The 13,822-nt window shown below is 43.3% G+C and overlaps 1 protein-coding gene across 1 annotated transcript; it reads left to right on the forward strand.

Annotated features, from left to right (window-relative positions):
• The first annotated feature begins 5,289 nt into the window (after positions 1-5,289).
• Positions 5,290-13,424, forward strand: MS3_00008240 (uncharacterized protein). The gene has a single exon (XM_051216595.1). The coding sequence runs from the start codon at positions 9,022-9,024 to the stop codon at positions 11,245-11,247; it is 2,226 nt and encodes a 741-aa protein (XP_051063900.1). The 5' UTR covers positions 5,290-9,021; the 3' UTR covers positions 11,248-13,424.
• Positions 13,425-13,822: the final 398 nt, after the last annotated feature.

A 13,822-nucleotide genomic window follows, 5' to 3' on the forward strand; every position in this document is an offset into this window, starting at 1 on the left:
TTACACTGTCCGGTCATTTAGGAGGGGTTCTTTTTTAAACTGTGATGATACTCAGAAACAAACAAAAAAAATTTATCAATGACCAAAAGTGAAGAGCTGTAGATTGCTAGGACCAAAAGTACTAACAGATACAGTTGAATAAGAGGTACTCAAGAGTACCAACAACAAAACAGTAAAACGATACTTTAGTCGAATACTTTAACTGAAATAAATTCAATTAAAGTGAAAACAGTAGTTTTGATACGTAATAAACGATCAAAACAAACAAATTTACTCAGCGAGGAAAAATACCACTGTCCTTTTTCAAATTGCGCGCGATTGATGAAAGTATTGATGACGCGGTGTGAAAACCTGTATGCCACGGGTATTTTGTTCGTTCTTGGCCTTTCTACTCGCCTGCTATGTCCTCTGAGGTGTCCCGATCTAGTGGGAAGAAAGAGAGAGAATAAGTTAGGTCCGAAATCATTTCTCAGTATTCTGTACATCAATATTAGATCTCCCCTTAGTCTGCGATAGGACAGAGTAAAGAGGTTCAGTTCTTCAAGCCGCTCTTTATATGATAAACCCCGGAGTACCGGTATTGCACGCGTAGCTGCCCTCTGTACTTCATCTAGTATGTCTGAGTCACCTTTTAAACAGGGGATTGCAGCCTGGACACAGTTCTCTAACTTAGTTCTCACTAAGGATGTGTATAATGTGGTGAACTTGGTGGTATCAAACTTCGTGAATGTCCTTATTAAAGCCCAGAGGGTTCGAAACCCCTTAACTGCAACCCCCCGGCAATCGGCCGTAGTCTTAAGATCATTGCTCACTGCCACCCCTAGGTCCTTATGAGACCGGACTACGGGTAATGACACATCCCCTATGTCGTACGTATTAACCTTTGAGTCCCCCAATTGCATGTAGACACACTTTTCCGAGTTGATAGGCATCAGCCACTCTTTAGACCAGTTTATCATATTATTTAAGTCCGCCTGAAGAGTAAATGCGTCTTTGTCTCCAGTTATTACTCGCCAAATTTTTACATCGTCAGCGTATATTAACATTGGAGACTGTACTATACTTGTAAGATCATTAACGTACATTATAAAAAGTAAAGGACCTAAGACGGAACCTTGGGGTACTCCACTAAGTACTGGTCTCCAAATGGAGCACTTGGAATTTATTCTTACTTTTTGCATACGACCTACTAGGAAATCCTTAATCCATTTTAAAATAGGTCTGGCAATACCAAGGTTTGCCAACTTCAATAGCAGTCTATTAGTTGGCACCTTGTCAAAAGCCTTACTAAAGTCTATGTAGACAACATCCACTGAGTTTCCGTTGTCTAGCGCATTAATCCAGAGCTCCCTAGCTATAAGGAGGTTCGTTGTACAGGATATACCCTTTCTAAAACCATGTTGTGCCATGTTCAGCAAGTTATTGGTTTCCATAAATGCCGTTATGGTCCGCTTGATTATTCTTCCCAGTATTTTAATTACAACACTGGTGAGGCTTACGGGTCTGTAATTCGATGGAACTTGTCGTGGACCTGTTTTATGTATGGGAGTGACGATTGCGTCCTTCCAGTCCATAGGTGACACACCATGGTCAAGTGACATTTTGAATGTCACACCATAAAATCCACCAAGGTGTCTCTCCGTTTCGCTTAGTTCAGTTCAGTTGAGCTAAGGAAATCTGTTGTGGAATTCGCTTCAGTATTGGGGCGTTAAAAGCTACATCATGCAGTTTCCAGTGTAGCATCAAGTAATCGCCGATAACATTCGGCGACCTGGAATGCTTTAACTAGAGAAGACGGTTGATAAATGAGCGTGAGCAGAGTCAGTGGAAAAAATAACAGTGTAAATAGATGTAGGATGAAGATGGATATGAGTGGGATAAATGGAGGTTAAAGTAAAAAAATGTTGATACTGATGAATAAGTTTTGTGCATTCCCTATCATTTTTCTTGTGGTCGAGTGGTCTAAGGCGTTGGATCTGTCCTGCAGTGTTAATGGGCGCCGGATCGAGTCCCAACCACATCAGAATTGTTCATAATCACTCGAGGCACAACATAACCAACAGGTGACACTCTGCACATTCTCACAGCGTTCCGTGTCACTTGAACACTTGGTGCAATGCACAACACCGACCAGTGGCACTGCCTTACCTAGTCACATTCACAGACAACATGGTCTCACAGTATGCTACTACTCTGATGTATGCTGATCAGTGTATTCCTAGTTAATCCTCAAATATATACATAGCTTGACTATCATCACTAAGTAAAACCCTAAGAGGCTTTCTCGCAGCATCTTACCTATATCCTGTGAGACGCATACGAATACGTGCTCGTGCTAGAGCATCACGTGACCACTGTGAGAATGTGCAGAGTGTCACCTGTTGGTTATTTTGTGAGTCGAGTGATTGTGAAGAGCTATGATGTGGGTGGGACTAGGTAAGGCAGTGCCACTGGTCGGTGTTGTGCATTGCACCAAGTGTTCAAGTGACACGGAACGCTGTGAAAATGTGCAGAGTGTCACCTGGTGGTTGTGTTGTGAGTCGAGTGATTGTGAACAACTCTGATGTGGTTGAGACTCGACCTAGGGGTGACAGTGAGCAATGATCTGAAGACGACGGCCCATTGCCCGTGCGTTGCAGTTAAGGTGTTTCGAACCCTCTGGGCTTGAAAACGGTCATTCACCAAGTTTGATACCACCATGTTCACCACATTATACACATCCTTAGTGAGAACTAAGTTAGAGAACTGTGTCCAGGCTGCAATCCACTGTTTAAAAGGTGACTCAGACATACTAGATAAAGTACAGAGGGCAGCTACGCGTGCAATACCGGTACTCCGGGGTTTATCATATAAAGAGCGGCTTGAAGAACTGTACCTCTTTACTCTGTCCTATCGCAGACTAAGGGGAGATCTAATATTGATGTACAGAATACTGAGAAATGATTTCGGACCTAACTTATTCTCTCTCTTTCTTCCCACTAGATCGGGACACCTCAGAGGACATAGCAGGCGAGTAGAAAGGCCAAGAACGAACAAAATACCCGTGGCATACAGGTTTTCACACCGAGTCATCAATACTTGGAAACTGCTGCCTGAAGCAGTGGTGTCCGCACCTTCAATTGACTCTTTCAAGAGAAGCCTGGACACTCACAGAAGCATACTAGAAAAGGTATAACAAAGGCCGTAGGCCTTCTGTCCTTACTACACAAATGTGAATCTGAATCGGAATCCATAAAGTGATTTTCGAACGGGAAGTTTAGTCCTAACGTGATTTACATTTATCAAACTTTTGCTGTGTTCTTACGCAACAAAAGTACCATTTCAGTTCTAAAGAATCTATCCTGAGCTATACGTTCGGTAGATTACTTTTTTTGTTTGAGTCTCACTATATTAAATAGTTACCTGTGGTTTTGCCTCAGCTTACTATTCGGTTTTTTTGTTTTTCACGTATAGACTAGTTTCAGTTTATATCACTCGTTTTGTCGATTCTTGTCCGTTTTCAGTGTGCTTTTTAGTGTTTTTTTTAAAAGGTCTTAGGCTCTTGCAAGCATCTATAACATAGTTTGCTTCAACACAGTCATGAAAAACTCATGCAAACGTCCGGGATCCCGTTTTGCTGTCACAACTGGCATGCAGTGCGACAACTGCAAAGGTTGGTTCCACGAAACATGCACAGATCTGACAGCAACTTCATACAACAAACTCAGCAAGTCAGACCAAAAGTGGGTATGTGTCACGTGCAGCACGGACGCAGTTGTCTTGCTGAGTAACATCATTGTCCTACTGACAGGTCTTCGGAACAAGTTGTCAGTTAACTTGGATAACACTAGTAAAAAATCCGGTCGACAAACAAGAGCGTGTGACGGACTCAAAAAGAGGGATGTCGACAGGCATACCATCGATGGAGCATCCATCAACACTAATGAAGACGTGTTGAGGTTCAGCACCATCATTACGTCGACAGTACTAGACTCCCTAAGCAAACTCGGGTCTCCCAGCTCAGGGTCCCTGGACACAACAGTGGTTCCCAAAAACCCTGTAGGTGATTCGACCCACGTAAAGAGAGCCAAAAAGAACCAGGCATCACCGCCTAAGCCGAGCAACTCAAGTGTTGCTGCACGGAAAATAACTGGTGATTTGGTCACACAGTCTACCCCCAAGACTGTTCGTCCGGTCAATAAAGAGCCCAAGATTCAAAAACGCACACTGACCTCCAAACAACAAGTTATTAAACCTGAACCCATCGTGAAACCTGGTAAATTAACAACAGTTCGTGACGATTCTCTCATTATCATGAACCTCGTTGACAATCCTGACCTTCCTCTCAGTCTGCAGGACAAAAACGACAGGATGCTCTGGGGTGACTTGAACAAGAAGCTTGAACTTCCTAGAATAGAGCCTTTAACGGTCACCCGGCTCACTCGGGGAAAGGATTCTAAGCATCTAAATCACCCGAGGCTTCTCCGAGTAACATTTAAGAATGCTGCTGACGTTGAGGACGTCTTGCTAGCAAGTCACTTGCTGAAATCAGATGGTAACGTAAAAATATTGCCCGACATACCGTACTCTGAGCGCAATATCATACGAAACATCCCTAAAGAATCTCGCGAGAAGTTTTTCCGCGGTAGAAACATAATTGTTCAAGGTATACCGGAAAATGCAGACCCTACTCAATCACATTCTGACATCAGGGAATGGAAATTCATCAAACAGTCCTTGAGGCTCAAACACATACTGACTCAGCATATGACGAGACTAGCCAAGAAGGACGGTGACCCCAGACCCCGTCTAATGAAGATAACCTTCCCATCTTCCCACATGGCGGCTGCAGTTCTGGAAGCATTTCGTGCTAATAGACGTCGATTGCAACCTGGAATCCACATGCACCCGGATAGGCCATACGAAGCTAGGACCAAGAACAAAGGCAAGTTGGAGTTGACCATTCCACTTGTGGACTGTCTAAACGATAAAAAAACGTGTAAAGGACAGGGCCTACCACCTCGGCAAACCTCATATAGGTGGGCTACCTGTCCATTCACATAAGGTTCATACAGAAAAACAGGACGAAGCTCACGCGTTCCAAATTGAAAGCATAAACTGCTTATATATGAACGCCGCGAGTCTACCAAACAAACTGGATGAACTACGTGAACTTAGCAACGCTAATAAGGCCCATCTGATAGGAATATCTGAAACCTGGATATCTTCTCAGTTCTCGGACCAAGAGTTAGCATTACCTGGGATGACTTTGTTCCGCAATGACAGAAAAACAGGAATTGGGGGCGGAGTAGCCATATACATAAGCTCTTGCTTGGAGGTGCACCAAGTTCACAACCTCGAGTTTAACAATCTTGAGGAATCCATATGGTGCTCTGTAAGATTGTCTAGTACTTCGAGGTGTCTAGTCGGAGTCATTTACAGAAAGCCAACTGCCGACATCGAGTACGATAGTCGTATACTGGAAGGACTATCCCGCTCTATCCGTCTCGGTTTCACACACATCCTGATTCTAGGGGACTTTAATCTCCCTAGAGTCAACTTCGCGGAACACACGTACACTGGAGGCGACAACTCAATTGAAGCTCGGTTCTACAACCTCATCGATGACTTGGGCTTATATGAAAACGTGAGGTCGGCAACTCGTTGGAGAAACAGTCAGACACCATCGCGCTTAGACTGTGTATTCACTAACGAAGAATTCCTAGTCGACAACCTCTCAATCCTGGCTCCTCTGGGAAAGAGCGATCATGCTGTCATAGCCTTCAGTTTTGTCATCAAAACTAAGCTAAGGTATCCCAACAATAATTTGCGTTGGAATTTTAAACGGCTGAATGTCCCAGCTCTACATGACTATCTATGTAACAGAAAGAGAACAGTAAAAATCCCTCTGCAGCTTCTTTGTTGAACAGTATTTTCATTTATTTGTTCCTTCTCCCTTTTGTGTATTCCAACCTTTGTTTCGATCTCGTTTAACCATGTCTTTTGTTCTTCAGTCTCCCCCGTTTAAGCCTTTATTATGTGATTTTGATTAAAGACTTATTTTTTGTTACCTAATTTTCTATTGCATGTTGCCGGACCATTGACAGTAAGGTTGTGTTTGACTAAGCTCAAGGTCACGGCGTGGTTCATTTTGTGACTGTTAACCTTCTGACTGTCTGCTTGGGAGAATTGCTGCAATCCCTGCAGATAGATATTTGATCCCATCTTATTGGGAATATTTGTATTGATTCTCAGGCATCAAACCCTTTAGTATTAACTGTCTCTTTCATTGTTTAGCGCGCTACTTTGCGTTAGAGAAACTTCTGACTGTATAGCACAGGCTGTACCGTTTGAGGTATTTTGTATTTTTGATGTAATTTGTTCTGTTTTCTTAATTAGAACCGTTTATATTGAGCACAGAGTTTGTGTTTTGATATAATATAATACGAGTATCTCAAAGACGCGTTGTGGGCTATACAGAGGAACTTGGTCTGGTCTAATCGAATAAATTTTGGGTTCGTCAGTCCGTTGTTCCAACCGGATATTGGCTGTTCGGTCGTTACAGTTCTCAAACGAACAGTAATCTCAATTGACAAATTCTGGAATGCCTGGAAAGCGCAATAAGGTCAACGAAAACTTGGCGTTGGGCCACGGAGAAATGCAATCGGATGCACCTCCAGATGCACGGCAAGTCAAATTAGATGCATTTTCATGTCATGGCTCTAATGTTAGTTTAGTAAGTAGACGTAGTAAAGTTAGCTCTAGAATTACCTTAGCAGAGTTGAAAGAGAGACAGTTATCAGAAATGAGAGACTTGAAAGATAGGCAGAGGAAACAACTACTGTGCTTTCAGAGAGAGTTTGGGTCGTTAAGGCTGAACGAAAGCACGTGCAGTAAGTTGTCTTCTGATTCTAACTGTGATGACAGAGGAAAGGAGCACACTCACAGGTTTGTAAGTCCTTCTCATGACCTTAGGACAAAGTCTCTAGAAAAGTCAAAATTGCTAGATTATTCGGGAACGAAGAGGAAGGAAGTGACCTTGGAATCTCTTAGTGTAGGTCTTGAACTTCCAAAGGTAGAGCTAAGTGCCTTTGATGGACAACCAGCTAAATACTGTAAATTTATTAGACAATTTGATTTATATGTGGTTTCCAAGGTTGATGACGTTGGTCAACGGCTCATGTACTTGTTGCATTATTGTAAAGGCAAGGCTCGAGAGGCCATAGAGGAATGCATAATGCTTCCACCGTCGTTGGGTTATCGTAGGGCGTGCGATATATTGAAACGGTTGTTCGGTAGAACACACGAAATATGTCGGGCTTTGATGAAAGATTTAACTGAAGGTCCTGATATTGCGCATAATGACGCAGAAAGTCTATCTAGACTAGCGATAAAGATGGAAAACTATTCTATAACCTTAGAACAAAATGGATTATTCAGCGGATCTCAACTCCGTAGTGACAATTGAAAGTATAGTAAAGAAGTTGCCCACGGTTTTACAGATGAGATGGGCTGAGACAGTAGGAAAGGTAACAGCAAATGGAAGAGAGCCTACTTTTGCTGAGTTAACAGAATTTGTGTCATCTAGAGCGGAAATATTGCTTAGCAGATTCGGACAGATTGCAACTGCTAGTAAACGAGTTGCAAGCAAGGTGGCCTGTTCCACACAAGGTCTGTCGTTCGGTAAAATCGTTAGCAAGTCACCTTGTGTTATATGCGGGGAAACTCATAGTGTGGATAAATGTTTCCAGTTTTCCACCTTAGCAGTCAACGATAAGTGGGCGAAAGCAAAGGAAAAGGGCTTGTGTTATTGTTGTCTTCGAAGGGGCCACAGATCTGTGGATTGTAAAGATCGTGTTGTGTGTACTGTCGAAGGTTGTCGGGATCGGCATCACCCATCGTTGCATAAAACCATCCGAGTTCAGAGTGGTTCGAGTGAGTGCTTAAAAGAAAGTCACTGTGGGTACACAGAGTCATTAAAAGAGGATGTGTTTCTGGGTCTGATCCCTGTACGCCTTAGAGCTGGGGACAAGGAAGTTTCTGGATATGCGTTTCTAGACAATGGCTCAGATACGACCCTAATCAAGTTAAGTACCGTACGACGTTTAGGATTATCGTCAGATGGTGCGTCGATTACCATCAAAACGGTCAACGGAAATAAGTTAAGCAGATCGACCACTAAAGCCTTTAAAGCTTACTCATTGAACGGAGACGAATGTATAAGTATTGAACAGGCTGTTGTAGTAGATGAGTTGCCAGTGCATCGACCAAGAGTACCTGTGAAGGACAGCGCCAAGAAATGGCCTCATCTTACTGACTTGCCTTGGACAGAATCAGTGGATGGTGAAGTTATGTTGCTTATTGGTTGTGACGTGCCTGAAGCGCATTGGGTCCTAGATCAAAGATTGGGTGGAAGAAAAAGTCCATATGCTATTAGGACACTTCTAGGATGGGTTCTGTTTGGACCGGCAGGCTTTAGCAAAAACAGCAAAAGGATGGTAAATTATATTTCTCAGTCTGACAACCCTGTAGAGCAGTTAAAGGAAATATATAACTACGAATTTGCTGACGTGCACTCCTCCGATAAAGCATTATCTTTAAATGACTTGAAAGCAGTTGGCATAGTGGAGCGCGACACTTATTTTGACGAGGGTCATTGGATTGTCCCTTTACCTTGGAGGGTGGAGAGAAATGTAGTCTTTGGTAGCTATGATCTAGCTAGACGAAGATTAGAAAGTCTAAGACGTAGACTCACATGCAATAAAGACTTTTGGGAAAGCTACACTTGTTCCATGCAGCAGACGATTGACAAAGGGTACGCGGTTGTGGTTCCAGGTATGCAACTCGATCCGGGTTATCGTCCAAAATGGTACTTGCCCCATCATGCAGTGATTAACCCCAGAAAACCAAGCAGAGTGAGAGTGGTATTGGATTGTGCTGCTAAGGTGGCTGGTAAATCCTTGAATGACCTTCTTTACCAAGGTCCAGATACTACAGCAAGTTTAGTTGGGATCCTGTTACGTTTCCGCGGATGTGGAAGAAATGTTCATGCAAGTAAAGGTCTCGAAGCCCGATTGTGGAGCGCTACGTTTCCTTTGGTGGCCGAAGGGTGATATCGAGAAGGAACCGGTGGAGTATCAGATGACATCACATCCCTTCGGGGCAATATCCTCACCCTTCTGTGCAAACTTTGCATTGATGAAGACGGCTCAAAGGTTCTCTAGTGACTATGATAACAGCGTAGGGGAATCGGTACTGAACAACTTTTATGTGGATGATTGCCTAGTATCTTTTCCCAATGATGAAGAGGCGAAAAGTTTTGTGGTACAACTAAATGAATTGATGGCTCGAGGAGGTTTCAAGTTGAAAAAATGGGTGACTAACTCGGAAATTGTAAGGAAAGTTTTTCCGCAATCTAATAGTATGGAAGCTATTGTTGATATGTCTCTGAATCAAGGGCGGACACATCGAGCCCTCGGGATTGAATGGGACACCACACACGATGTTTTTAATTTTCGTTTTGATCCAGGAGAAAAAACTCCGACTAGGAGAGGAATACTATCCACCATTTTATCTCTTTTCGATCCACTGGGACTGATAGCTCCAATATACCTTCCTGCCAAACAACTCTTACAGAATCTTTGTAAAACGCGTATCGGTTGGGACCAGCCTCCGAGTGATAGTGTTATGTCCTCGTGGAACGAATGGGTCACGTTTGTGCGGAGGCTCGGAACGATCAGTGTTCCTCGAAGCATTATAAATGAAAACAGAAAGAACTTTAAGGCGATTGAGCTGCATTTATTTTGTGACGCCTCTGAATCTGGTTACGGTGCGGTAGCTCACTCGTGGAACATCCCTAAGCACCAAGCACCATACAGCGTTCTACTCTATAGTAAGTCTAGAGTGGCACCTATAAAACAGGTGACTGTGCCTAGACTGGAACTAGCAGCGGCAGTATTGAGTGCTAGAATAGGGGAAGTTTTAAATAGGAACCTTCCTCAGGTGTTTGACAAGATTCACTTCTGGACGGATTCTATGATAGTACTGTACTATATAAAAAATACAGATAGTAGGTATTCCACCTTCGTGGCTAATCGCCTGGCCGCTATTCATCATTTAACATCTGTGGACCAGTGGGGGCACGTAGAGTCCAATGAAAATCCTGCTGACTGGACATCACGAGGCATACGGAAGGAGCTAGATTTAAAGAACTGGATTGAGGGTCCTTCCTTCTTAAGGAAGAGGGAGTCTGTAGGAACACTAACGCTTATATGCGAAAACCCCCCAGAAAATGTTGAATTTAAAAGATGTCACACGACCAACGCAGTTGCGCTAAAACATAGCTTAAGTCCAATTCTGCTATATCACTCAAATTGGATAAAGCTGATTAAAGCGGTAGCATGGCTCAGAAGATACGTGACCTATATAACCATCATGTACTCCCATCACAAGGACAGGTCCCTAAGTGTGGGCTATCTGTCAGTTGATGAATTGGATGCAGCTAAACACAAGATATTAGCCTTAGTGCAAAAGGAAGTGTATGGGGAAGCAGTAAAAGTGTCTCGATGCAATGGCGTAAGCGCAACTGATATAAAAGAGCTAAAAAATCTTTCACCTACGCTAATCGATGGATTGCTTTGTGTCGGCGGACGATTAAATTACTCGGATTATCCACTCTCAATCAGACATCCGGTAATTTTACCCAGTCATCACTCCGTAACAGAACTTATTATTAGACACCATCACCACCTAGAAGGTCACACCGGGACATCACAAGTGTTAGCTACCATACGAAGAAATTATTGGATTGTTAAAGGAACCAGTGCAGTTAAACGAGTGATAGGTAGATGTGTGAGGTGTATACGCGCGAAAGCCACATTAGGCCAACAGATGATGGCACCTCTCCCCAAGTGTCGAGTGCAGCAAGGCTGGTTTTGCCTCTCCTCCGTCGGGATAGACTATTTTGGGCCGTTGATAGTTCGTCGGGGAAGAAGTGAGGAAAAAAGATATGGATGCCTATTTACGTGTCTCCAAACACGTGCCGTACATTTGGAAGTAGCTTTCAATTTGAGTACTGATGCTTTTATAATGGCCTTAATACGTTTCATAGGGAGGAGAGGAACTCCTAAGGAAATCTATAGCGACAATGGAACTAACTTTGTCGGGGCTACTTCCGAATTACGGGCTAATATGAGTGTGTGGGACAAGCATAAAATAAACGACTTAACAGTATCGAAGGGTATACACTGGCATTTCAACCCCCACTAGCTAGCCATCGAGGCGGAGTTTGGGAGAGATTAATACGGTCTGTTAGGAGGATCTTACTATCTATTTCCAACGGGCAAATATTACACGATGATAGTTTGGCAACTTATTTTGTGGAGGTAGAACGAATTTTAAGCAACCGCCCAATCGTTCCTGTGACGTCAGATGAAAAGGATGATTTGGCGCTCACGCCAAACACTTTGTTATTACTAAGAGACTGTGATGGTTTAGGAGTGGAGTGTAGTGTTGCGGATAGGTATTCAAAGCGATGGAGACAGGTCAATTGTTTAGCCAATACCTTCTGGCGTCGATGGATAAAAGAGTACATTCCTTTACTGCAAGTGAGGCAGAAATGGTTTTGCAAACACAGAAACTTAAAAGAAGGCGATGTAGTTCTAGTGGCTAACGATGCAACTACTCGGGGTTCATGGCCAATGGGACGGGTTGATAAGTGCGAGACAGATAGAGATGGATTGGTAAGAACAGTGATGGTGCGAATGAGAGAAGGTGTAGTAAGAAGAGATGTGCGAAAGCTCTGCCTTCTAGAGGGAGCCGAGTAATTGTAGATTGTAGCTTAGGCTTATGGATGTACAGGCGTACTGTTGTAAGTCCTGTGCCTCCCATTGATATAGAGCAGTTAGTAAGGAGAGCCATGACAGAAATGTATTCTAAGGTGTCTTTGCGTAGCTGGAGGGATTTTGGGGGCCGGTGTAACAGAAAGAGAACAGTAAAAATCCCTCTGCAGCTTCTTTGTTGAACAGTATTTTCATTTATTTGTTCCTTCTCCCTTTTGTGTATTCCAACCTTTGTTTCGATCTCGTTTAACCATGTCTTTTGTTCTTCAGTCTCCCCCGTTTAAGCCTTTATTATGTGATTTTGATTAAAGACTTATTTTTTGTTACCTAATTTTCTATTGCATGTTGCCGGACCATTGACAGTAAGGTTGTGTTTGACTAAGCTCAAGGTCACGGCGTGGTTCATTTTGTGACTGTTAACCTTCTGACTGTCTGCTTGGGAGAATTGCTGCAATCCCTGCAGATAGATATTTGATCCCATCTTATTGGGAATATTTGTATTGATTCTCAGGCATCAAACCCTTTAGTATTAACTGTCTCTTTCATTGTTTAGCGCGCTACTTTGCGTTAGAGAAACTTCTGACTGTATAGCACAGGCTGTACCGTTTGAGGTATTTTGTATTTTTGATGTAATTTGTTCTGTTTTCTTAATTAGAACCGTTTATATTGAGCACAGAGTTTGTGTTTTGATATAATATAATACGAGTATCTCAAAGACGCGTTGTGGGCTATACAGAGGAACTTGGTCTGGTCTAATCGAATAAATTTTGGGTTCGTCAGTCCGTTGTTCCAACCGGATATTGGCTGTTCGGTCGTTACAATCTACAACAGGTGGTTTGGGATGTTCACCCTCAACTCGATGTGGATGGTCATTGGGACTTCTTACTGCACACGCTCTTATGTGCTACAGACCATTCAGTTCCTCAAACGGTTCCCAAAAGCTGCAAGCCACCTACAGTAATCAAGAACCGTACCCTTCGCCTGCTAAGCCGCAAAAGGCACTGCTGGGCGGAATACAAACGAACTAATAACGATGGAGCGTATAGGCAATATAAACATATCAGGAACATATGCACGAAGGCTATAAGAGAAGACAGGCTTCAGTACCAAACAAAGCTTATGGACAAATTCGCCTCTAACCCTAGAAGCTTATTCCGTTATGCAGCCTCTCTTCGTCAAGCCAAAACAGGAGTTTCTCAACTGGTAGGTCTTAACGGCCCGACGAACAATGATGGCGACGCCGCTAACCTTCTGGCGGCACATTACTCTCAAACATTTCAACCGGCTGACATCAACTTTACTGACGACAGTTTCATCTGCAATTCCACAGGACTTTCTGAAGTAGACCTAAGCGCTGACTTGGTGTTCCGGAAATTGCAGCACATGAGACTAGACACTTCTCCTGGCTTGGATACGGATCATCCTGCCATACTGAGGGAGGCAGCCTCAATCCTGGCAACGCCGCTCAGCGTGATGTTTTCTCACTCGCTTAGCCGAGGCAAATTACCGGAAAATTGGAAGTTGGCTCACATCACACCAATTTTCAAAGGTGGTCGACGCAATGAACCTTCAAGTTATCGGCCGGTGGCTCTTCTGTCATTACCTTCGAAACTCATGGAGTCCCTGATATGCGACGGTTTAAATGACTATCTACTGTCCTTAAATTTCTTCTCACCCCAACAGCATGGTTTCAGGAAGGGTTACTCTTGTATAACCAACCTGCTGACTGCGGTGGACAGATGGACAAGCATCCTCGATTGCAAGGGAAAGGTTGATGTCATCTACCTTGATTTCTCAAAAGCTTTTGATAAGGTTAACCACATGTGTCTTATCAACAAGCTCAAACGACTAGGTATCAAACCACCTCTAATCGATTGGCTTACTTCATACCTAAAAAATCGACACTTTAAGGTTAGGGTTAATTTCGCTTTATCTCAGGCTATGGAATGTCCTAGTGGGGTCCCCAGGGCTCAGTACTAGGGCCTCTTCTCTTCTTGATCTAC

This window comes from Schistosoma haematobium (genome assembly GCF_000699445.3).
Source record: "Schistosoma haematobium chromosome Unknown HiC_scaffold_559, whole genome shotgun sequence".
Classification (NCBI taxonomy): domain Eukaryota; kingdom Metazoa; phylum Platyhelminthes; class Trematoda; order Strigeidida; family Schistosomatidae; genus Schistosoma; species Schistosoma haematobium.